A 22,487-nucleotide genomic window follows, 5' to 3' on the forward strand; every position below is an offset into this window, starting at 1 on the left:
TGAGCAAAATTATCTGTCATGTGTACATTTGAGCTCAAGAAAAATGGTCACAGAGAAAATGTGAATGCATTTACAGTAAACGTAATTACACCTTTGTGCGTGTGTGTGTGTGTGTGTGTGTGTGTGTATTCCAATGTATTTTTTTAAAATCATTTCAATATCCCTGTATTATTTAAGATATACTTTTGCACGTTTTGTATGTATAAGGGAGTAATCTATTAGTATTTCACGTGAATAAAGAATACTAATAATAATAAAACAATGGGCTCTGCGCTTTTTACTTCCCTCTCAGAATCTCTCGCAGTTTGTATCATCTTAAAATCAAAATGTTAATTCAAAATGTTGCCCTGCTGTTACACAGTGATTCAGTTCATTCCGCTTATGGTTTCTTTTTTAACGTGCTGTCGCATTTTTATCAAAAACAGTGGTTAGACAGGTGAATAAGCACATACACACACACACGCACGCAGACACACGCACACACACATATATATACCTATGCTTGAGAACAAGCGGTGGTTCGATTTGCTGTCCTGTTTTTAATAGCATATAAGTGCAAATTGCTCTAAAACCTAGTCGATGAATGAGGTCACTTTTTATAGATTAGAATAAAGGAATTCACCAGATGAGTTAAATGTTTTGTTCTTTGGTTCTGCAAAGATGAGAGATGAGATGCAGCGTCTGACTGACTGTTCAGTTCTGTAATGATAAATATAGAGCGTGAATATTCTACCAATAATAAAGCTCTCATTAAAATGTGAATCTATATTTACACACACTCACTCCTGAATATTTATTCAAACATGCACCGTTGCAACTGTAACACACACACACACCGTGTTTTCCATGCCCTTAGGTGGGTGCCAGGGGTTGTTGTTTTCACTGTAATATATAGTTAGCCCTTCCACCAATTTACCCTGTCAGTGCTAATGGGGCAATTATCCACTGTGATGCCCCCCAGGCAGAAAGAGAGCCAAAAGCTCTCCAACCCCAAACTTGTCTTTATGACATTTATATGACAAAATGCGTCGGAAACTAGGGACCCATCTGACACATCCAGGGGTCCTTAATGTCACCCCTTTCTTTACCTCCGCCCCCTTTTCACCCCAGGGCATGGCACTGAGCCGAAAGAGTAATACGTCATGCAAAGGAGGCTTTCACCTCAACCAAAGGAGGAAAAACTTTGTACTCTTGATTCTAATCTTGAGTAGGTTAACGCTGATTTGGACACTTGTGTTACGCTCAGTGTAAAGCAGCTTTTATAGTAAGTTGTACACATAAACACACACCCAGTGACTCCAACTTGACCCCTCGCTTCATTCGAACCTGTTTGGTCTTCGTAGGTCAGTCTATCTTTGTCTCTGCTCCCAAACCCCCTGTCCTTGCATCCCCAAGGAGGCTATAACCACCCCAGCAAGTGCTTCCCCTTGAGCGGTTGTCATAGTAACTTGTGGGTTGGTCGACATGACAACCCCACCATGGTCCGGAGATGGATGATAGTCAAGAAACGGCAAAGGACAAGGTACAATGGGGATAAGCAACCCCTTTAATTTGGTTTGCCTGATTCTCATTCAAAGGGCTCCCCCAATCCCTCCCTTCACCCCTCTCCCCCAGGTTTATCCTGCATCAACCTGCTTTGCATTTATACAGGAATTCTTCACCTGCAAACAGTCGGCCTGCGAGCAACTCCATTATCTGCGCTCGGACCGGCGGACAGCCGTTTGTCGGAGCAGGATAGATAGGGAAAAATATTAATGTCCCATTAAGCAAGAATATTTTTTTTATATTTCGAAATTGAATATTTTTTCGTCCTATTTCCCCGCCGACATGGATGACAGCAGTCGTTTCCCATTGATACGGATGCGATGAAAAAAGGGTTTTCCGTCTTACCCGTGTAGAGCATTGAACCTCGAGCTATTTTTTTTTTTTTCAGAATCGAACAATCACATTTATAAGAATAAGATGAGGGCCTTTAGGAATGCACTATAAACCCTCACCTTCCTGTGTTAAATTCCTTCATGTTTTCACATCCTGGTACCATTTTAACCTTCAATTGTGTCCCCACAAATTATTTAGGTATATCACAGTAGCATGAGCGGATACTCAACCCTTCACAAAGGATTCACTGCCCTGTCAGTATAAATGTCAATTGCTTAAAATATACACCTGTATCTGTGTAAGGCACCGTTGCTAGTTAAGCTGATCGCTTCACAAAATAACACATATATATTTACTATATCTTACATTTATTAGAGATGTCACCTGTTTTATAGTGTAGAAAGGAGGTGAAATGGAGCATATATCCGAGCTGATAGATGTCCGCCAAAGCAATTCATGTCGATGGTCCCCTGATTTGACCTTTGACCTTTATTGATATCACAAATGCAAAAAATAAGGACGTTAGCAAAATGATTAAATGAACATTTTAGTTTCAAAAATGCTGCAATTACTTAATAGTAATTAAACATTTATGAGACTGGCTGTGATGAAGCAATCACAAGTCTTGCCTTACAGCGTTCCAGATTCAGTTCCAGATGACGACAAGGGTCTTTGCATGTTGTCCATGTGCTTGCAGGGTTTTTCTCTGGGTCCTCTATTTTCCATCCACTGCTCAAAAAATGAAGTTGGTTAATTGAAGACTCTAAATTGTCCTTAGGTGTGGGTGAGCAAGTGAATAGTTTAATGTTGTGTCTCTCTCTTTGGTCCTGATATTGAACAAGGATCCGGTCCAGAGTGTACGCTGTCATTTTCCTAATGTCAGCTGGGATTGGCTGAAGCTCCCATGCAACCCTGTAAATAGGATATATGGATTAATAAACATTAAATGATAATAACAATGAAATGTAATCATGCCTTTATTTTTGACAAAATTAATAATAGAACCAAATAATTAACGGGATGTTTCACAAAGTAAAAAAAGAGGAACAAATAACCGAGCCCCCTGTTCTCTTATTTGTCCAACTTGACTCTTTTGTACAAATAGACCTCCAAGACAGTTTACAGGTATAATCGTTCTCTTGATGGTCATGGTTTTTTGCTTCAAGTGTAAAAGAAAAATATTTCACACCCCAGTTACTGATGATGATTTATAGATTTTGTTTTGTGCACCTTGTGTACAGTAAATTGATGAAGATGAAATTTAGTTAAATGTAAATTGCTTCTCATTGGACCGCTCATGACCTAATTTTAACATCTCATCCCAGAATGTTTTTTGTGGATAAATGACAAGACAGGAATGAGGAAATATTTGAAAAAGTTTATGTTTTGCCTTTTCATTTTAACTGCCTCTCTCTCCAGGAAGAAGTAATGTCCAGAAAAAGGCTGAGCATGAAGAAAATCCGGGGAATCGGATGATAAATTAAATTCCCAAGAGTTCTTGCTTATCTAAGAGGATTAATGATTCTTTCTGTAAAGAATTCCTCAGCAACCATGTTCAACAGAAAATGCAATGGAACGTTAATTAATCTACAAAAATTGGGTTGCTTGACAGAATCCACTATTGCAAACGAATTAAAAATTGCAAAATTAACAGATTCAGAGTTGAAAAAAGCCACGTAAAATAACAGAATCCTCAGATCCTGAAATCAAAACATGTACAATTAATTATATTTTTTTTAAATGTTGAAATTCCCTGCTCTTATATATAGATCAATATATATATATATATATTTATGTGATGACAGACACTTGCCAAGCTGTAACTTCTTACCGTAACACAGTAACAGACTCCTCCAAAATACAAAAATACATATCCCCATCTTAATTTTTCTTATTGATTTTCTTCTTGAGGCTTTGTGTTTATGACACTGTTACTTTTCTGGTTTGGTTATACATGATATGTTTAATTCATTTTATATTTATTACACATGTGTTTGACAGCTGGATTTTCTTTGTTGAGCCCTGGGGGGGGCAACAAATTTCATTACATCTCATCCCATAACATAACATTATTAATGTTAGATGCAGATGAGTGGGGCTCCAAATCAATATTTAAATCAAACTGCAATACATGTAGGTATGTATGTATGTATTTATGGACGGGGATGTTTTGTGATTTAATAAATATTCCTACACTTGGTGTAGATCTCATGTAAAACCAAAAAACAGCGCCTCCAAGTGGCTAGCTAAGTCATAGCAACAACCGTGGCATCAGTTGTTGCCTATCGGCCACCGTACATCCCTGGACATTATCATAATATTCAGGTTGTGTCGGATCACGGAAGCTAAATTATGAACTAAATTAATAGTTTCCATATAAGATAGTCTCCTTTTATTGCTACTGTTGGACTCTTGACATGGATGGTGAATGGGAAGAGGAGGTATGAAAACCGTCAATGTAGCGTTAATGCTTCTGGAAAACGGGATTTACATTAGCTTAATGTAGCTAATACGTTGTTTGCTACATAATGTAGCTAACAACGTATGTACCTTGGTATTGAATATGGATTACAAACCATCAATACATGCATTTATCAACTTCCACAGGGAGCTTTCACGGAATTGGGCAGGAAGTCGGTGCTTTCTTGTTGTCGCCGTGTATAATTTGAAATTTGAAAATGTTAAAAAATACAATAAACTGACCTGCATTCCCAGTTAAGTGGTTACAATCATTGTCATTCTCTCACTGTGTGTGTGTGTGTGCGTGTGTGTGTGTGTGCGTGTGTGTGTGTGTGTGTGTGTGTGTGTGTGTGTGTGTGTGTGTGTGTGTGTGTGTGTGTGTGTGCATTTCTGCGTTCAGGAGCAGCTTGTTGTCGTTGAGCTTTCCGGCATTATAAACAATGACTTCCTGTCCAAGTGCAGGGGTACATGCAAGATACTGGTGAGTTTTTGCAAATACTGAATTTCTGAACAACAGTTCTTTCCTGTGTACTTCCTGAATCATTCTCATGAGTCCCTTTTTTCCATTCTAGGATATAGACAGTGAAAATCCTATGATGCAAGTAGGACAGTATGTATTTGCTGGGGAATATGAAGGTGAGAATTAACCTCTTTTCGTGAAAGCACATTAAACAAATCCTTTAGTGAGCATAGCAGGAAAGTTTAGTGTCCCTCCTCACCTTTCCAGTCGCTTAAAGCATAAAGCGAATTGTCAGTTAATATGACAGGTAAACATTTGTTTTGAGGACGAAATGCTGTCACCCCTGTCTTTACCTCAAGTAACTGATTTTGCAAATTTCATCTCCTGATAAAGTTGCAAATATTGATATTAATATGGCTTAGAATACAAACTTCATCTGATGTGAGCCACATTTGTTGTTTTTTTCTGATTGAAGTGATGTGTGTCAAAATGTCAACTGTTGTGTCACATAGGGATATAATATCACAGCTCTGACCAGACTGAGTCATATCTTTTCTTACTGGCCACCATCTGCAACTTATCACTTTGTTCCTGCTGTTGTTAGGCAGTTATCTATTTTTACCTTTTTATTGTTGCCATCTCAGTCCTATTTAATTTCTGTATCTATTGTTTATTTATTATCGCTGTCCTTTTCATGTCTCTTGATACCTGTCCTCTTGCCCTGCGCTGCTGTGGCACTCGAATTTCCCCAGTGGAGATCAATAAAGTATTATCTTATCTTATCTTGTCTTGTGTGACAGCTTTGCCAGCCTTATGGTGATACATTCATGCTTCAACAAAAATACTGATAAACATTTTTCAAATTGCATGGCTGAGCTTTAAAGGTTCCACAGCTTCAGGCTGAAAAACAGGAAGCACTTTCAAGAGAATCCAGGCTTGACACTAACAAATCTTTATCATGTGAAGTGGGACTAAATTTTTGTATAATTATTGTTCAAACGTCCACATAGTAATGTTTTTTTCATTTGATATAAAGTATTCTGCTTCAAAATTTCAAATTGTTCTCTCTCATTTCAAAGATGCTTTGGGGACATGTGTGCTGTTCGATGAAGAAGCACACAAAGGTATGTTCCTGTTCTGTGCATTCTCTTTTCAGATTGTATTCATTTATATTATGACATTATATTTTGATTGTTTTTTTTAGAAGCTATTGCCATGTTTTTGACTTTTTCTACCACTTAACATGCAGGAAAGGGATGCAGTGGACCAGCACTCAAATACAAGTGTCACACTGTAAAGAAATTGATGATGCAACGGATTTTTCTCACTGAGAAGAAAGAAAATGAAAACGGCATGAAAAGTGCAGGTGATCCAAGACACTTAATTCCGTGCATTTTGTGATGATCATGCTTCCACTGTAATACAAATTTAAATCAAACTTTTATTTAACATTGCATTTTAATTTTTTTTTCCTACTTTTACTACAGAAAATGGATAAGAATTGGCTTCCGAACCCGTAATTGATTATTTGTAAACATGGCTTTTTATGTTTTTTTTTTCAGCAGGAAGTGGTGACAATCCTGAACAGAGTGACACAGCCTGTTGTTCAAGCCAAGGTGACAAAAACAATAAACAAGGGGACATGGAAGAAGAGGTGGACACAACTTTGGAAAATTCAGCGCTTGGCTGACTTGTGGACATTCTGAAACTGCTACCGCATTCAATTCACCCATTGAAGTACTATTGTGGCCTTCTACCTCTGACAGTAAAGGATTACATTTTTGCTGAGCAGCAACACTGAGAGAACAATGCAATGTGCCTGTGTCATTTCCTTACTGAGCCTTGAGATATTATCTTGTTGAAGGACGCCAAAGGGGGAAAATAGACCTTTGCAGTTCACCTAATAAATCTTGCTCAATCCATTTAAGTGAATCGTGGAAGATGCTTCTTTAATCATTTGACTTTTTTGCTTGTTCTTGTTAGGCTTTGCTTTTTACCTATTTATATATGATATCCAAACAGTTTGGTGTGTCATTTAGACAGTTTTTAGGTTTACAGTGTTAAACATTTTAAATGAAACTTAACTATTGATGAATAAAATGAAATATTTTCTATTGGTGGTTTAGCATGAGTGTCTTTTTTACTTAATTAAACTCGTTAAATGTACTCATCAGTATCTGGGATCACTAAATGAAATCAGCGTCAGGTCAGTTTTATGAATGAACGGGATATTGTTGACTTTGAGGACGTGGCGCTTCTTGGCCAATCCAATCACCGTTGCGCCTCTGAAGTGGACCAATCAGCACACGACATCACACTCCTGTTCCCTGAGCCGCATTGGTCGGTCCCCGCGTTAACACCGGAAGTGCACGGGTGTGTTTCCGTGAGGCGGGTCATACGCTCCAACGACGAACTTCCTTGAAGGCACCGGTAAGTATAGTAAATTTATGGCTTAAAAACAATATGTAACTTGATTATCGCTTTTTCCGGGCTGCTCTTTGATAAAAAGTAACGCAGGGAGTTATTCGGTCCGTTAAATTTTGTATTTGGATGCGCAAACTATCCCCAAGCTAGGTTAGCCAGTTGGATTTCGTTTACGGTAAGTGTTGGACAAGTCGAAATAATGGTTCTAATTGTCCCAAATACTTTACAGACGGGATGTTTTATGTATTCGAGAGAACCCGGGATTATTAGCTCTTTGGAGTGTTTGTTTAATTTACTGTTGGTCACTTACGCCGAGTTATTTTAGTCATGATACACTAGTATGTAATTTTGACGCCGTTTCTGAAGAAGATGCTGGGAATATGTCGAAAAGTTAACTCAAATCCTTGTTTGTTATCAGCACATTATCTTTTTCCATGAATGTCGTCAAGGTTTTATAAAAAGCTGAAGTCGTTGTCTTATCAGGCTAGATTATATTCAGCCCCCTTTTCAAAATCTGAATGCCACCTGCACTTTGTCAGTTATAATGAAATAAAACAATAAATACTCAAGACACTTTTTTTACTGGAATGGGACAGTAAATAAACATAGCTGGCATTTCATTTATGCTTTTAGCTCGAAATGGGAATTGAATATCTTGGCAATCATCAATGGACATTATTTTCTTCTGTTTGTCATCGATCATAATATATGTTAGCGTTAACATTTTACACATCCCAGTATAAATCAGGCTAAAGTCAAAAGCAACCCATTAACAGATCACTCAAGTCAATTTCTGTAAAAGCTCTTTAATGTTTGTAGTATGTACCCTTTATTGAGTCTGGGATTATCACACACAGATAGAAGACTGGATTTGTTTTTACAAGATATTTCCAAGAAAATAATTGTGTGTGTAGTTGATAATTATGAACTTCTAAGATTGTGAATGTGAATATGTTGGTTAAGTGATACAGAGTTAGAAAAGAAAAACACACACACACACACACACACACATATCCGCTGCCCAGTTGGGGATGGGTGATGGATCGAAAAACTTCGACTTAGAGTTTGAAAAAAATCAGCACACCAAAAATATGCTCTGCAAAGATGATTGATTTTACATATAACATAAAACATTTATTCTTGCATGCATGACATTTCAAACAAGAAATAGGCTCTTCCTCAGATGCTTATTGGAAATATGAGTTTGACAAATATGTTATCGTGGTGATATTTTTAAAGAGAAGAGAATTATCATGTGATATTCATTTGAAAATAATTGTGAGTAGTTAATAATTATGAACTTCTAAGATTGTGAATATGAATATGTTGGTTAACCGATACAGCACATGACAACTTCAACAAAATTTAACAAACAAAGGTCTTTTAAGTTTAGCCATGTAGGTTAGCTTTTCTCTTTCCACTGTCTATTTTAACATAGACAGTCCATGCTTATCTTCAATATGAACACAAGCTCTTGTACCAAGATGCCTTATTTTTACAATATTTTATAATAAATTATTTTGGTGTATTACAGATCCAGACGGTGTTAATACATCAGCAGGATGGAGTTGCGGCCATTTGTCATGTGTTTTGCACTATGTGTGGTTTATGCAACCAGTAAACCCACGGAGAAGAAGGACCGCGTTCATCACGATGAGCCTCTCAGTAACCGGGAACATGATGATTCTGACAACTTTGACTATGACCATGAAGCTTTTCTTGGACAGGAGGATGCCAAGACCTTTGACCAGCTCACTCCAGAGGAGAGCAAAGAGAGGCTTGGGTAACAAATACATCACCTCATGGAGATGCTGTTATACATATTTTTTTTTCCTAAATTGATTTTATTCATGTATTTATTTTTTAAATACACTTTTTTAAAAGTTCCCATTCACATTATATCATTGGCTGTGGCAATTACCCTGTTTCCCCTCAGGGTGCAGTAAAGTTCATCTGAGGTGACATACTTAAAGAGACCATGCATTTAAAAATAACGATTTCTCATCATGCTTCTAATTTTCATGATTCTATCAACTTTTTTGTCATGAATAGCTGATTTTTGGAAAGTCGAAGTTACCTGACTCTTCACAAATTCTGTTAGATGAAAGGAGATTTCAATATTAAATATTCATTTTCTCTTCTCAGAAATATCAGCCCAATTATGCAAAAATAACCAATTTAATTTTTTTATTTTTTTTTTTACTTGAAACTGCTCATGATTCTCCTAATTTTAGGAATTCACTCTAAAATAATCAACATTGCAGGCAAGATGGAAAAAAAAACTGTTTGTTCTAACTGAGGTAAAATGTCCAGTCAAGAGAATAGGTGCTACAGATTTGCCAAATACTGATTCTTTTTTTTCTGCAGCATGTTGGTTGACCGTATAGATGAGGATAAAGATGGGTATGTGACTGTTGAAGAGATGAAGAGGTGGATCAAACATGCTCAGAAGAGATGGATCTTCGATGATGTTGATCGCCAGTGGAGGAGTCATGATCTTAATGGAGATGACGTGGTATCGTGGGAGGAGTACAAGAACGCCACATATGGATACATTCTTGGTGAGGTTGCAGATTATCGTCTTTATGGTTAATTAGAATCGTATGTATCAACTGAAATATGCTCACATAGATCTTACCTACTATATGTCAACCCTGACTGACAGATGATCCTGACCCCGATGATGGCTTCAGCTACAGGCAGATGATGACGCGTGATGAGAGGAGATTCAAAATGGCCGACCAGGATAATGATATGAAAGCCAACAAAGACGAGTTCACAGCCTTCCTTCACCCAGAGGAGTATGACCATATGAAGGATATTGTAGTACTGGTGAGCCGTAAAGATGTCTTTTTTTTTTTTCCCCCTCACAGGGACTGAAATATGTGTAACATCTGCTATTTTACTGGTTTTAGCTTTCCTTCTTTCTGTTCTCTGTTTTTATGAAGCTTAATAGGAGGGGTGCTTAAGATAAACCAAAGTGTTCAGGTAGTTTCACAGAGGAGGAATGTGGCAGCTGGTTTGCAACATCGAAAACCCTGCAATTAATAAGCAGGACATTTGTTTGTAGAAGTTTCCAAGGCCGAGCAGTATCTTCCCTCTAAAGCTTTTTCGTGCACAGCCAAATGATACATCAATATCAAATACTTTTGTAATAAATCTTTTCTTTAACTATGAGGTACAAAAGAAAAGCAATAAGAAAAAAAAAATGAAATAGCAAGTTAGGACGTAGCCTTGAGTGTAACTAGCTCAAATTACAGGGAACACTTTCATGTACATTCCTGTAGTTACCTAGAGACTAAACACTCAGTTGTTAAGTGATGACATATTCCTTCTTACCTCATGTGCTTTTTCTTCAAAAAGGAAACTATGGAAGACATTGATAAGAATGGGGACGGTCTAATTGACTTGGATGAATATATCGGTAAGTTCTCACATCTTGTGAATTATCACTAGGTCAGGTTTTTAATGGAGTGTCAGTGGTTGTATATTGTGCCGAACAGTGACACAAATTACAGCATTCTAAGTCCTACGGTATGCAAGGATTTAACCAGGTGAACATTGCAGCAGCATCAACACTGTGTTGATCCTCTGGCTCCTCTCTCCCTGTGCTCAGGTGACATGTACAGCCAAGAAGGAGATGCCACGGAACCTGAGTGGGTGAAGACAGAGAGGGAGCAATTTTCTGAATTCAGGGACAAAAACAAAGACGGAAAGATGGATAAGGACGAAACCAGAGACTGGATTTTGCCCAATGATTATGACCATGCTGAGGCAGAGGCCAAACATCTGGTCTATGAGTCAGATGGAGACAAAGTAAGTGTATTTTAAAGCACTCCTAACCTTTTCAACATCATTTTGACAATACACTGACTTTGGGATAAGGTCAAATATTGCTGCTCGATTTTCTTAGCTGAGCCATGTAACTCCAGTAAATTAAAAGTAATAAAAAGAAACAAGGTGTTCATACCTACCCAGAAGAAGAAGGTGTTCATACTTACCCCTTGTATATCAGTCAAACACTAGCCACTACTTACTATTGATTTAATCGACTAAGGTTGAAAATGATTCACCATCTGAGATAACATAATAATGCACCAACTCCACATGATCGTACTCTTAACACATTGTACCCTACTTCTATCACATTTTTAGAGGAGTGTCGGCTGTACTTTCAAAACAAGTGGCATTAATAAACTTTAACCATCAAAACCAAGTTATTCTAAAATTGAAATTGTAATCCTAGCTACAGATTTGTATTCTGTTGTGGACATGACTTGTTCCCAGTAACTGCATATTGGTAGAAAAAAAAAAATAAAGACGGCTATAATTTAATTTTTCCTCCTTTCTCTTCTCAGGATGGACGCCTGACAAAGGCAGAAATTGTGGAGAAATATGATTTGTTCGTTGGCAGCCAGGCAACCGATTTTGGGGAGGCTCTCACTCGACACGACGAGTTCTAGTATCCGTCTGGCCAAAGGAGTGTGTTTCATGTATACCACCTTTCCCCTCTGACAGTGGGCTGTTTTGTTGTTTTTGTTTGTTTTTTATAAACTAGATGAGCTACTCAAATGCCATGGACAATAATTTATTTGATTTATTGAATGTGTCCAATTGTACACATACGACATTTCTAAGTAACGTGTACATGCTTGCTCCGTGTGTCCTCATGTGTATTTGTTTATACCATTTGGGATTTGTCACCGGCCTTGTATGGCCACCACACACAACTCTTGTCCAGGTAAGGTGAAGGACTGTTGCATAACACCTGGTTTTGTTTTGAACAAATGTTTATGTGATCCTCATGCTTTGTTACACAAATATTGATTTGAGAACAAAAAAAAAAATGGTTTTCTTTCAGGTTACAGAAGACTTTCTACTTTCTTTTTGCAATGCACTGGACTGCAAAGCGTAAAATTCATTGCCATTAGGATTTAATCTTCTTTGTCTAATTGTGTAATTGGATCCGAACTCAATGTAGTTGTTTTAAGTATTCATTTGATCAAAATATTGTTATTCTTGGCCGCCGGCTGTTTTGGATTGAGCCAGTAATGTTTGATTCAACTGACAGGGAAACCAAATTGGACTTGTGCAATACAGTACTGTCAGTAGGACCAAGATGTACTTGCTATATTTGTCCCCAAAGCATCCATGTAAAAAAGTGCTTAAAAGATAGAAGAAAAAAAAAAAAAGAGATACTGGATGGATGCTTCTTCCTCAATGCTGCCTCTTCTTCTTTCTCATCACTTCAGTTTTGTATGTGCGAGAGAGTACGTTTGTACGCACAGTACGTTTCCTTGGAGTTTGTCATGTGTAGAGATTTGTTAGTACGGTTGTGTTACTGACTAAAATACTATGTGAAACAAAAGTTGTTTTGTACGCAGTTTGATAAAAATGCTTTTCTCCACCTTTCTCGTTCACCTCCATATCCTATAGATATGTTTATGCTTGTATCTCTACCACCATTTATAACCACTGTTGATAATTTTATATAGTTATTATGATGTTCTTGATAATGTTTGTTTTTTGTTTTTTTTTTCTACTGCAGCATTTGGTCTTTCACGAGAGGCCATACTGTTTGTTATTAGTTGGTCTGCAGACTGAGCACTAACAGTTGAGTTGAGCATTTGTGAGTGAGAATGTCTCATAAAACAAATAAAATTGGAGCTTTTATTGTACTTTTCCTTTGACTGCAATAGTAGTCAGATTGGGCCAGTTGCTGCTACACATCAATTCACAAACTGTCTGAAAAGGCAATTTCCTAAATTGTTCTCTAAAATATTTTCTGCCGTTTCCAATTTATGAAATAAAGAATCCAATCAAAATACCCGGATAACAAAATATTAACCATAACATTTTAATTGGCTATGCAACAATGTCCCTTTGAACGGCCCATTTTACTAGCTTTTTCCATTTCCTCCTCGACAAGCGGCAGGCCCTTTTATTGTGTGTTTTTGTCTTGTGACTATTTTTATTATACAAAGAAGTAGCACAGGACTAATGGTTCGTTCACATCCCACAGCAGTTGTATGAATTTTTAACAATTATTTACAAGCGGGCTTCTAAATCTCCTACTGCAAATAGTGTATGAAACAGCTCCCAACAAACAATAGTGAGGTAATTTACATTGTTGCTGTCATTAATTATCTAAAGGTCTTTACTGGTGGTCGATTGTGGAGATCCCAGCCACTTCTAGTGCGTTCACATTTATCTGCCTCTTGATAAGTGCAATAACGGAAAGAACACAAGCTGTCTTAAGTGATTGTACCGAGGAAGAGATCCGCTAATGTGCGGGATCTTTATAGCCGATGCTCGACGGCTAATCTCGATGACCCAGCTGTGATGAGCTGACACATGGCCTACTGACACAGTCACATAACCGTTCCGGAATACAGAAGGCACCTTCTCACTTTCCCCATCTTTTTCCATCACCGACTTATTCACCAAATCATCTCGAAGTGAACAGTTTCATCCCTAAAAGCAGGCAATTCACAAACAAAGAAATGCACGAATATTGTATCACTGTTTTGGAGTGATATCTTGTGTTCCAATGGCAACAGTTCACGGAGCAGTCACCGCAGTTTTACGTGTTTTTCCTTTGAACAATTGAAATCAACGTCTTCTTGCTTCACATGGGTTACATATTAGTTGTGAAAATGTTAAATGTTTTTCTTGTTGAGGTCACTGTACTTCTTTTCTTCTGTGCACCCCAACGTACAGCACCGCAGAACCACGATCCGGTGTGTCACTCCTCACTCGATGGTTTGCCCACCGTCATCGACCGCCGTATGTTTCATCCCTCACCACCACCTCATCATGATATCTCTTTTCCAGCTCGTCACCATCAGTGCCTCGAACGTTCCGGCGGCATCACTTACTGAAAGTGATAAAAACTGGATTACAACGAGCCATCACTCTCAGCAGCTCTTCTTCATCAGAATCCAGCTCATCCTCGCTGATTTTATCTGCGTCTTCATCCCCCAGGAACCCGTCATCTTCCTCCACCGCCGCTCCGCTGCCGGCCTGGGTATCCTGGAGTTCCGACTGCTCGGGTAGGTCCAGAGAAGTACAGGGCTGGTCTTCCTCTGTTATCGATGTCTGCGGTGGTGTTACCGGTGGTGTTACCGGTGGTGTTTCAGACGGAGACGTGTCTATATGAATGAGGGTAGCTTTTAAAGGTGTGCGCTCTGGGGTGGGCGGAGGTGTGCTCGCCTTCTTCGGAAGAGGCGAGGACATCAGAGGTGAATATGGATGATGCGGGGGCGTGTTTACGCGAGGTTTGGCGAAAGGTTTGTCGATCTTGGCTGAAGCGATCCTGGTGTGACTGTCAGGCAAGCTCGCTGGAGAGGATTGATAGGAATGCGTGGTGGGATCAACCGTCTCGTCTGCGGTGTTGGTCAATGAATCCAGAGGAGGGAGAGGTGGAGATGTGGGGGCACCCGGGTCATTGGGGTTTGAGTTGGGGTTCCGGAGGTTCTCCGTGTCCTCCAAGGTCGTATCGGGTGAAGGAGTCGCTGAAATGAGGTCTTCCCTGGTAGGAGAAGCTTCTTGTGCGGGGCTAGTAGGCTCAGGATGGAAGCTGTGTGAGCTGGTGTTGCTTTCAGTTGGCGTGAAACCTTTCTCATCGACGGTCTCCTGGCTGCCGACAGGTTTGGTCCAGATCGAGCCGGAGTCTGGGGCAGAAACCGTTTTCGCCGGGATGGATTCTTGACAAAGGGGGACGTCGGGATGAGTGTAGATACCAGTTTTGTCCGTGAAGCTGAAGGAAGGGTTGCAGGTGCCGTAATGTTCATTGCTGAAGGGGTTCTCCTCCATCTGTGGCATCGCACTGCGGTGACTCACCTGAAACAAAGGGATGCATTAGACCGATTTCTGCTGCAAGCAATCAGGGTAAGCACACACCCCAAGGCCGATGGAGACTGAAACTTCTCTTTGTTAAATATTTAACGTATCAGTATTTCAGTCACTGTTATGGTTTGATATTTTAAGGTAAAGAAGAAAAAAAAAAACCTACCAGTTGGAACCATCGAAGGCTCTGTTGAAGAATTTAGACAATGGTTCAGAAACACCAATGTACTTGTGTGAAAAAATGGCACGTCGTTGGAGTGATAAAACATCTCACCACATTGGGGTGTTTTCCCTGTGCCACGCAGCCTCTCTCCAGTGGGTCCCTGTGCCCTTTGTGCTTCCTCCTCACCCACATCACCAGACACAGGACGCTGCCAAGTGCACCCATGAAGACCATGCTCAGGAAGAAGGCTTTGCCCAGAGTGCAGCCTATCAGACGGCCTTCTGCGAGTGGACTGGCGGGGACTGGCGGCGCCAAAAACATGTGCTTTACGGCACCATTTTCAATGATCGTCTTACTTGTGGGTTCTTACTTACTTGTTTGTCCTTCAGGTAGCACTTCCACCACAACTGTAGCATATGTGGTGTCACCAGACTCCTGGTCGACAGCCTTTACCTGAAAATTATTACGGAACTTCAGCATCTTTTTTCTCGTCCCGCTGTTGAAATTGCAATCGCAAGCAATCTTGCCGTGCATTACAGAGAGATGCCTGTTGTAACAGGCAGAACAGGAGTACTATTTTGGACCCTTCCGGCTCTGGGGAGACCTATATATTTACATACCATTCCACTTTTCTGTCATAAAGAATGTCTAAAATATATTTCTTTCTACAATACCTCCTGATTCCTTTTTTTTTTGCCTCATTTTAAGTCACCCTTTTTCCACCATGCCTTGTTCCTCATAGTATGGTTCAAAATTACCGCTTCACTTTCCTTCATGTGATCAACTATCTAATTGTTGGTGAATTTTGCATTTTAGTAAAGTATCTATTTTTTTGTGCTTGCAACACTGTCTGTTTAGTTTTTAGTTTGTTTGTTATTTTATTACTGCCTGTTTCCACCAGCAACACATCCTGCTTGGGGGAAGGGGGGGATGTTCTCATCCTGCCTTAACATCTGATGTTACATCAGGCCTGTTATTCTTTTAGGACGTAACATGGTAAAACATGAGTCTTGAAAAAAAAAAAACGATGAGACAAACCTCGAGGAAATGTCTCTGGTCTGGCTTGAGCTTGTCAGTCCTGGCAACGAGAAGCCCCTCCTTTGTGACTTGATAGACGCCCGAGTGATTAGATGTGGGACTTAAGGTGAAGTAGATCATTGGATTAAATCCCTGCCAGGTTGTAGAGATTAAAAATGAGGTCATGATTAAGATGCAGAGAAACGTCTTTAAGTGGTGTTGTGTGCATTGCCTACATGGTTAAAATCCTGGTCCTGCACTTTTAACATCAATGCTTTGCTCCCATAGGTGTTGACCAGAGCGGCAGGACTCTTCCCCGCTGATACAAATCCTTGATATTCAGCCGTGTCAAACTGCGGACGAAACTGGTTCACCGCCAAAACGTTGACCAAAGCCGTGGCCACCGAGTACTTCCTGGGGTCATCATCCTGGTAAGCCTGTAAGCGAGACACAGCATGGGTAGTTATCCATCAAACCTCACGGGTTTATGTGGCTCCGCTGTTTATCACTCTCTCACCATGACCTGGAGATGCAGCATTGGTGTTTGCGATTTGTCCCTCACCGCCCTGGTAAGTCTCACCTCGCCCGTCTCTCGGTCCATCAGGAAACGCCCGTCATCATTTCCTACCATGACAACAAACACATTAACACAAGAACACCACAGATTATTGACATTCACCACTGTAAGTTTTTATTAATATACAGAAATGTCTCCGAAAATTGTAATATTGTGATAAAGTTCTTTACCTTCTGTAATGCAATTAAAAAAACAAAAATTACTTTTTCATGATATCATAATTTTTTGAGTTTTCTTAAGATCAGGAATATTGAAATAATAAAAGGCTTGCAATATTTCTGTTGATTTGTAATGAATCCAGAATGTATGACATTTTTGTTTTTATAATTGCATTACAGAAGATAAGGAACTTTATCACAATATTCTAATTTTCTGAGACAGTCCTGTATAGATGTGTGTGTGTGTGTGTGTGTATGTTTGCCTGCTGTACCTGAGAGGATAGCATAGTTGACTGGGCTGTTCAGTCCTCTGTCTCCATCCACTGCATGAATATGACCCGGTGAAAAGTCCAACACAAAACCCTGCATCACAACACACGGATTTTTCTTTTTCATTTTTTACCATTTACAATTATATTGCTGGTTTCTAACTTTGCATTGCAATAATTACTTGAACTCTCTAAGGTAACGTGTTACTGACAGTGCTTCTGACTGACACACTGACAATGTTTTCCGGTGCGGTGGAAATTCCAAAGCGCTAGTTGTGAGGAAGGTCACAAGGCATCTGAGGTTTTATGACAAGTTATGCAAAGTTTAGGTGACATGAGGTGAACACATGCAGAGATTACACGTTTACTATGACTGCTGAACGCACCGCGTCGACAAAATCCAAAGACTCGTTTTAACCACATCCCACCATTCGTCAACTATCAATTATTAACGCTCAAGTATAAATCTGCTTTCCTCGACTGCGGCTTCCTCACTGACTAGTTGAGCAATAAATGTTTTCATTCAAAAAATAGATCACTCTCTGAAGGCAAATCGAGACACTGGATATTGTGTCTTTACTAGATCTGGCCTTGCAGGTTGCATAGCAAAGATAAGCATGTTGTTTTTTCTATCAGCTCAAATGAGACACTTGACTCCCGACTGATCCGTATTTACGTCTAAAGGGCCCCTGTTGTTAAAACAAGGCATTAACGGACCTGAGACGCCGGCATCCAACGCGTGTATCGCTTCTGGGATAGCGTTTCGGAAACTGACCTCTTCCCCTTCCGTGATGTTGACGGTGTACTCGGGGCTGGTGCAAACACGACTGGTCTCGTCCTGAAATAGCAGCACGCAGGGCAGGAACTGTGGGTACTGGTCATCCCCGTCCTGGACACCGATCTCGATGTCGACGCTGGTGTTGAATTTTTCGGCCGTGCTCATTTCCTACCGAGCGAGAGAAGGATTCGAGCCGAGATAGTTTTACGTTGATCCACGGCAGCGGTGAATCAAATGGCGTTGAACAGTAGAAACATTGAAACGCGTCGGATATATAAAGTTTGGACGACTTACCGAGGCGTGAATGGTGACAAAAAGCTGGGTTCTGGTCTCGTAGTCCAGATGTTTGGACAGGATCACCTCCCCGCTGTTTGGGAGATCGATTCTGAAATATTCTGCGTCAGGCTGAAAATCACAGGCAAAAATGAAACTTTGCGCTTGGCATCCTTTTTCTGTCAGAGAGGAAGAGAGCAGAACTTACCGAGGATTGGTCGATCGAATAGATTATCTTGTCATTGTCAGCATCTACTGCCCGGACAGTGAATGCTACTGTGTTCACCGGGGTCAGCTGGAGAACACACAAAATGCAGCAGAACATCAATTATTGTAATTTTTGTGTAATCATTCTGTGTTGTTTCACGTTTCGGCCGCAGGGAATCTTCAAATCTTTGTACTTAAGACCTTAAAACACTTTATAGCCTTGACTTTGACACTTTATAGTTTTATTTGTATTTCTTATTCTCCCCCTTTTATATACTGTTTATACAATTTCCTACTATTACTTATTATTGTTATATTTTACTTGAAACTCTGGCACAACAATTTCCTTCAGGATAAATAAAGTTGTTCTTATTCTTAATCGATGATTCACGCTTACAATATGTTACATATTAACTTTATAGAATCATTTGCGAAAAATGAATGACAGCAAACTAAGATCCTGAAGTTTTGGGGGTTTTCTTTATTCTTGAATTTGGCCATTTGAAAACCATTTCTTCATTCCATCCATATTCATAAATGATTTAGTATAGAGTCCTTTTATGCTTAACAGTGAACCTCAAGACTCAATAATACAGTAGGTCAGTCAAGCAGAAACCTAATGCACTCTCTTGAGTTCTACGCTTCAACTAAATTGATTTCATAAAGTTGTCCACTTCCAGCTTTGTAACACCGTATTTCTTTTTCATATTTTTCTAAATCTAATTTTAGTCACGTATGTTTACATTTCCTATCTTTGCACTGTACAGTGATATAAAAGCTATTTATACATTCATGCTGTACCCTACAATAGTTGGCCAACTTTCATCTAATTTTTTATTTATGCAACATATCGGTATTTGACCAGGTTGGTGCTAATGAATCCGCTCTCGGTGATCCGGTTCCCACTTGTTTTGAGATTAAACCTAAAGGTGGACCATGCTGCACTCTTTCTTGTTGCAAGTGAGTTGCTTCCCTTCCCTTTACTGACAAAACACTGTTTCCATCTAGTGGCAGGCTGATGCTATTGCCTCAGTCAATTCTTTCAAGTGTGGTCACCTGAGGGCCTTTTCAGTGCATTTTATAGATAACGTTGTATTTTCACAAAGACGCACCTCTTAGAGAGCCTCACCTCACTAAGAACGACGGACTGATTTGTGTCATCTGCAAACACGGGCCAGTTGTCGTTCTCGTTGAGAATCTCCACAATGATCTTGTACACGCTCTACAACCACAGCAAAAAGATTAAAAAAAAAAAAAAATCAGTGCATTGGTTTTTGGTTTGGCCCTTCACATTAAGGAGTAAAGAAAGAGAGACAGGGAAATAGAAAGGGTACCTGAACTGTATCGTCTTCACTGCATAACAACTGAGCCGTCAGGACGGGACCTTCTGTCTGACAGGAGACACATCGCGGCAGATTTATTGAGTCTGATCAGTATTGATCAGTTAATTGGTTTTGAAAAAATGTCTTTTTTTTTCTGAAAACTGTGATTCACCCATGTCCATATATGGATGGGAATTCACTTTACAAATACAAACAGAGGAAAAAATTATGTTGAATTTTTGAAATATGTGATGGCCCTTATGTCTGTTTTTTTATTATTTATAAGTAAGAAATGGCTTATCAATTAATTTTGAGATCAGCCTTAAAAGTTAATATTTTAAGTTGTTGTCCTCTGGGCTTAGAATGACTTAGGACTCGCTAAAACTGAATCTCCCTTAATCTTGGCTCTGTTTACGTCGTGCAAAGCCTGATATTATGAACCGATTAAAAAATACAGGGACGCTAATTTTCGTGGAACTCAAAAAATAATCCTAAGTTGTCATACGAGAGTATTTACTATTGTCCATTTTCACCATTTCAAGGTAGAAATATCTTGTCACCGACAGCCTCGCTGGAGAGCGTCAGCTGCCGCTGTTTTCTTTTCAACTTTGGTTGTTACGTGATGCACCGCGTTTTATGCCTTTCCTCGAAATTGTTCCCAAAAGACAGGGTGCGACTTGAAAACCGAGACCGTTAATCTAGTTGACCCTTCAACAGCTGCCGTTACGTAAGACAGCTGTCAGGGAACTGCACGACAGTGAGAGATTGTTTTTGAAACAAAACGTGCCGTTGACTTAAAGTAGCCGCTAGTCACATAGAAGCCACATTACCTGAGAATAAATCTGTATCTTAAAGAAAATACCTCTCGGTCAAGGACCTTCTCTGGTGATGCGTTGAGTCGGATGTTCCTTCCGTCCAAGAAGAACCAGTCAGCATCTTTACCATGCAGGTACCAATGGACTCCCTCCATAGCGTCCGTCACGAACTCTGCCACGACCTCTCCGAAAAGGCTGTTTTCTCTTATCGATGTATTTACATCGCGACCCTCGAAGCATCCACCCCAACCGGACATTCCTGTTTACAAATTGAGGCCCGAACCCGTGCACAGGACATGAGAAGTGCATTCATTCTGGATGAGGATGTGAATAATAGCGTCATAGTGGACGTACCTGTGACAGCCTGCTGACATAGGATGACCATGAGTGAGCAGACAAGAGTCCTGGCTTGAGACAAACTCCATCTGGTGACAGCCATACCTGAGCTTCGTCCCCCCCTCAGGAAGTTCTGCCTGAAGGATCGACGGAAGGGGTGATTCTTTTTCCAAAATCACTGAAACACTTCATCATATTAACTTCGTTTTCGTCCGTCGTCGAAAAAGTCGCCCAACCGTCGTTCGATCGCTGTTGTGATTTTCAAAGCGATTGAAGAGATTCTTACAATACGATAGCATGTGATTCAGTAATGTGAGAATATAAGTGCATAAGTAGCTAATGTATGTTGCTGTGTAAGTTTATATTTAATGCAAGGGTGAGTAAAACTGAGATACGCAGAACGTTATGTCAAATATGAGTCAAATCAATCGGTAAATTCTCAAATTTAAGCATCGATATGCGCTTCCTTTGAGCTCACCTGTTGTCAAATTCTCCGCAGCTTGTCCGTCCATCACCCGTCACCGTCGCAGGTTCACGATAAACAGAAACATCCGAGGAGCCGCCCGAAGAGTCACACTGAGCCTTACAAAAGTTAGGAAAGGACACAAATAGAAAGAAAAGCAATTGGTAAACACATTGCCCCCCCCTTTCTCGTATAATAAAAAGCAGACCGCGGCTTATGGCGATCAGCTCAGGGGCTAAATCCTCAGGGCGGGGCTCACCTGGTCGGCGAGGAATCCTGAGCCAATCAGATCGCTGTTGACGAGAACTGCGCGGCGAGGTCATAGACTGGGGTCACGGGTGAAGTGAAAGGATTTGTCTGGCATAAAGAGCAAAGAGCCCTTGACTTTTCATGGCATCGGAGCTCAGCCATCAAAGTGCGCGTGGCGAAGCTGCTGTATCCACACTAAAAAAAGAACAATTAGAAATGGGCCGATCGGTAATTATTCAGCAAACTGTGACGCTCGGAAAAAACACCCCAAGACTTGTCTACCCTGCTTGCCAGCCGCTTGGATTTGCTCAATTAGTGATGCGTGACAGCTAATGGAGCCTGACAAGGGATTAACAATCAAACATCCGCTGCTCACCTTCTGAAGATTAACCCATATCCTTTTACTCACTTGTCCCAGCATGCAGAGCCACACATAGACACACTCTCACAGTGTCTTTAAATGCCTCCTGCGATGAAAGCATGTCTATTGTCCCTGTCAAGTCGGTGCAGACGTCTGTCCTTCACGGTTTGGCAAAAGCAGGAAGAAACCAAATATCCGCCCGGGGGCAAGATGAAGATCGCAGTTTGCGAAACAGACCCGTATCGCTCGGGTCGTATAAATGTTTGTGTAAATAAAGACAGCACCTTTTTTCATGTCACTCTTGAGAGTGCACAGGTTAAGTCATGAAGGCCATGACTGATCAATCTAGTCCACTAGATGTCAGCAAGGGTCAAGATTAACAGATAAAAACCCGGAATCAAATTGATTAGAAATTATCCAAACATTTCT

At 40.1% G+C, this 22,487-nt stretch overlaps 3 protein-coding genes across 4 annotated transcripts; 2 read left to right on the forward strand and 1 right to left on the reverse strand.

Annotated features, from left to right (window-relative positions):
• The first annotated feature begins 4,161 nt into the window (after positions 1–4,161).
• Positions 4,162–6,914, forward strand: gtf3c6 (general transcription factor IIIC, polypeptide 6, alpha). 2 transcript variants are annotated; one of them, XM_086162686.1, is made up of 6 exons: positions 4,162–4,319; positions 4,739–4,819; positions 4,911–4,974; positions 5,878–5,922; positions 6,048–6,164; positions 6,361–6,914. In XM_086162686.1, exons 1-6 carry the CDS (start codon positions 4,296–4,298, stop codon positions 6,486–6,488), a joined length of 459 nt encoding a protein of 152 aa, XP_086018812.1. In that variant the 5' UTR covers positions 4,162–4,295; the 3' UTR covers positions 6,489–6,914. The 2 variants fall into 2 exon arrangements, with proteins under 2 accessions (XP_086018812.1, XP_086018813.1); XM_086162687.1 differs by having other exon boundaries at positions 6,364–6,914.
• Positions 6,915–7,162: 248 nt separating this feature from the next.
• On the forward strand, positions 7,163–12,900 carry calub (calumenin b). Its single transcript, XM_086162690.1, has 7 exons — positions 7,163–7,228; positions 8,757–9,005; positions 9,590–9,783; positions 9,888–10,054; positions 10,586–10,646; positions 10,839–11,038; positions 11,581–12,900. Exons 2-7 carry the CDS (start codon positions 8,785–8,787, stop codon positions 11,683–11,685), a joined length of 948 nt encoding a protein of 315 aa, XP_086018816.1. The 5' UTR covers positions 7,163–7,228; positions 8,757–8,784; the 3' UTR covers positions 11,686–12,900.
• A 33-nt stretch (positions 12,901–12,933) lies between these two features.
• Positions 12,934–21,567, reverse strand: LOC147225329 (uncharacterized). Its single transcript, XM_086162689.1, has 16 exons — positions 21,464–21,567; positions 21,004–21,122; positions 20,697–20,908; positions 19,847–19,903; positions 19,642–19,734; positions 18,514–18,600; positions 18,327–18,437; positions 18,030–18,200; positions 17,258–17,348; positions 16,768–16,874; positions 16,487–16,687; positions 16,272–16,403; positions 15,608–15,686; positions 15,345–15,535; positions 15,237–15,257; positions 12,934–15,064 (listed from the first exon to the last, which is right to left on the reverse strand). Exons 2-16 carry the CDS (start codon positions 21,086–21,088, stop codon positions 14,093–14,095), a joined length of 2,610 nt encoding a protein of 869 aa, XP_086018815.1. The 5' UTR covers positions 21,089–21,122; positions 21,464–21,567; the 3' UTR covers positions 12,934–14,092.
• Positions 21,568–22,487: the final 920 nt, after the last annotated feature.

The sequence above is a fragment of the Fistularia commersonii genome, chromosome 17 (genome assembly GCF_037954325.1).
Source record: "Fistularia commersonii isolate RoL2024-O1a breed Wild chromosome 17, RoL_Fcom_v1.0, whole genome shotgun sequence".
NCBI lineage: Eukaryota > Metazoa > Chordata > Actinopteri > Syngnathiformes > Fistulariidae > Fistularia > Fistularia commersonii.

What these genes read in the sequence shown, in the direction of transcription:
- calub (XM_086162690.1), top strand. Translation starts at nt 8,785, where the DNA reads ATGGAGTTGCGGCCATTTGTCATGTGTTTTGCACTATGTGTGGTTTAT. An exon ending in TGAAGGATATTGTAGTACTG is followed by an intron (nt 10,055 to 10,585) that starts GTGAGCCGTAAA and finishes TTCTTCAAAAAG; the next exon opens with GAAACTATGGAAGACATTGA. An exon ending in TGACTTGGATGAATATATCG is followed by an intron (nt 10,647 to 10,838) that starts GTAAGTTCTCAC and finishes CCCTGTGCTCAG; the next exon opens with GTGACATGTACAGCCAAGAA.
- gtf3c6 (XM_086162686.1), top strand. Translation starts at nt 4,296, where the DNA reads ATGGATGGTGAATGGGAAGAGGAG. An exon ending in GGGGTACATGCAAGATACTG is followed by an intron (nt 4,820 to 4,910) that starts GTGAGTTTTTGC and finishes TTTCCATTCTAG; the next exon opens with GATATAGACAGTGAAAATCC. An exon ending in CGATGAAGAAGCACACAAAG is followed by an intron (nt 5,923 to 6,047) that starts GTATGTTCCTGT and finishes CTTAACATGCAG; the next exon opens with GAAAGGGATGCAGTGGACCA.
- LOC147225329 (XM_086162689.1), bottom strand. Translation starts at nt 21,088, where the DNA reads ATGGCTGTCACCAGATGGAGTTTGTCTCAAGCCAGGACTCTTGTCTGC. An exon ending in CAACTATGCTATCCTCTCAG is followed by an intron (nt 16,875 to 17,257) that starts GTACAGCAGGCA and finishes TTGTCATGGTAG; the next exon opens with GAAATGATGACGGGCGTTTC. An exon ending in ACCAGAGACATTTCCTCGAG is followed by an intron (nt 15,687 to 16,271) that starts GTTTGTCTCATC and finishes AATAATTTTCAG; the next exon opens with GTAAAGGCTGTCGACCAGGA.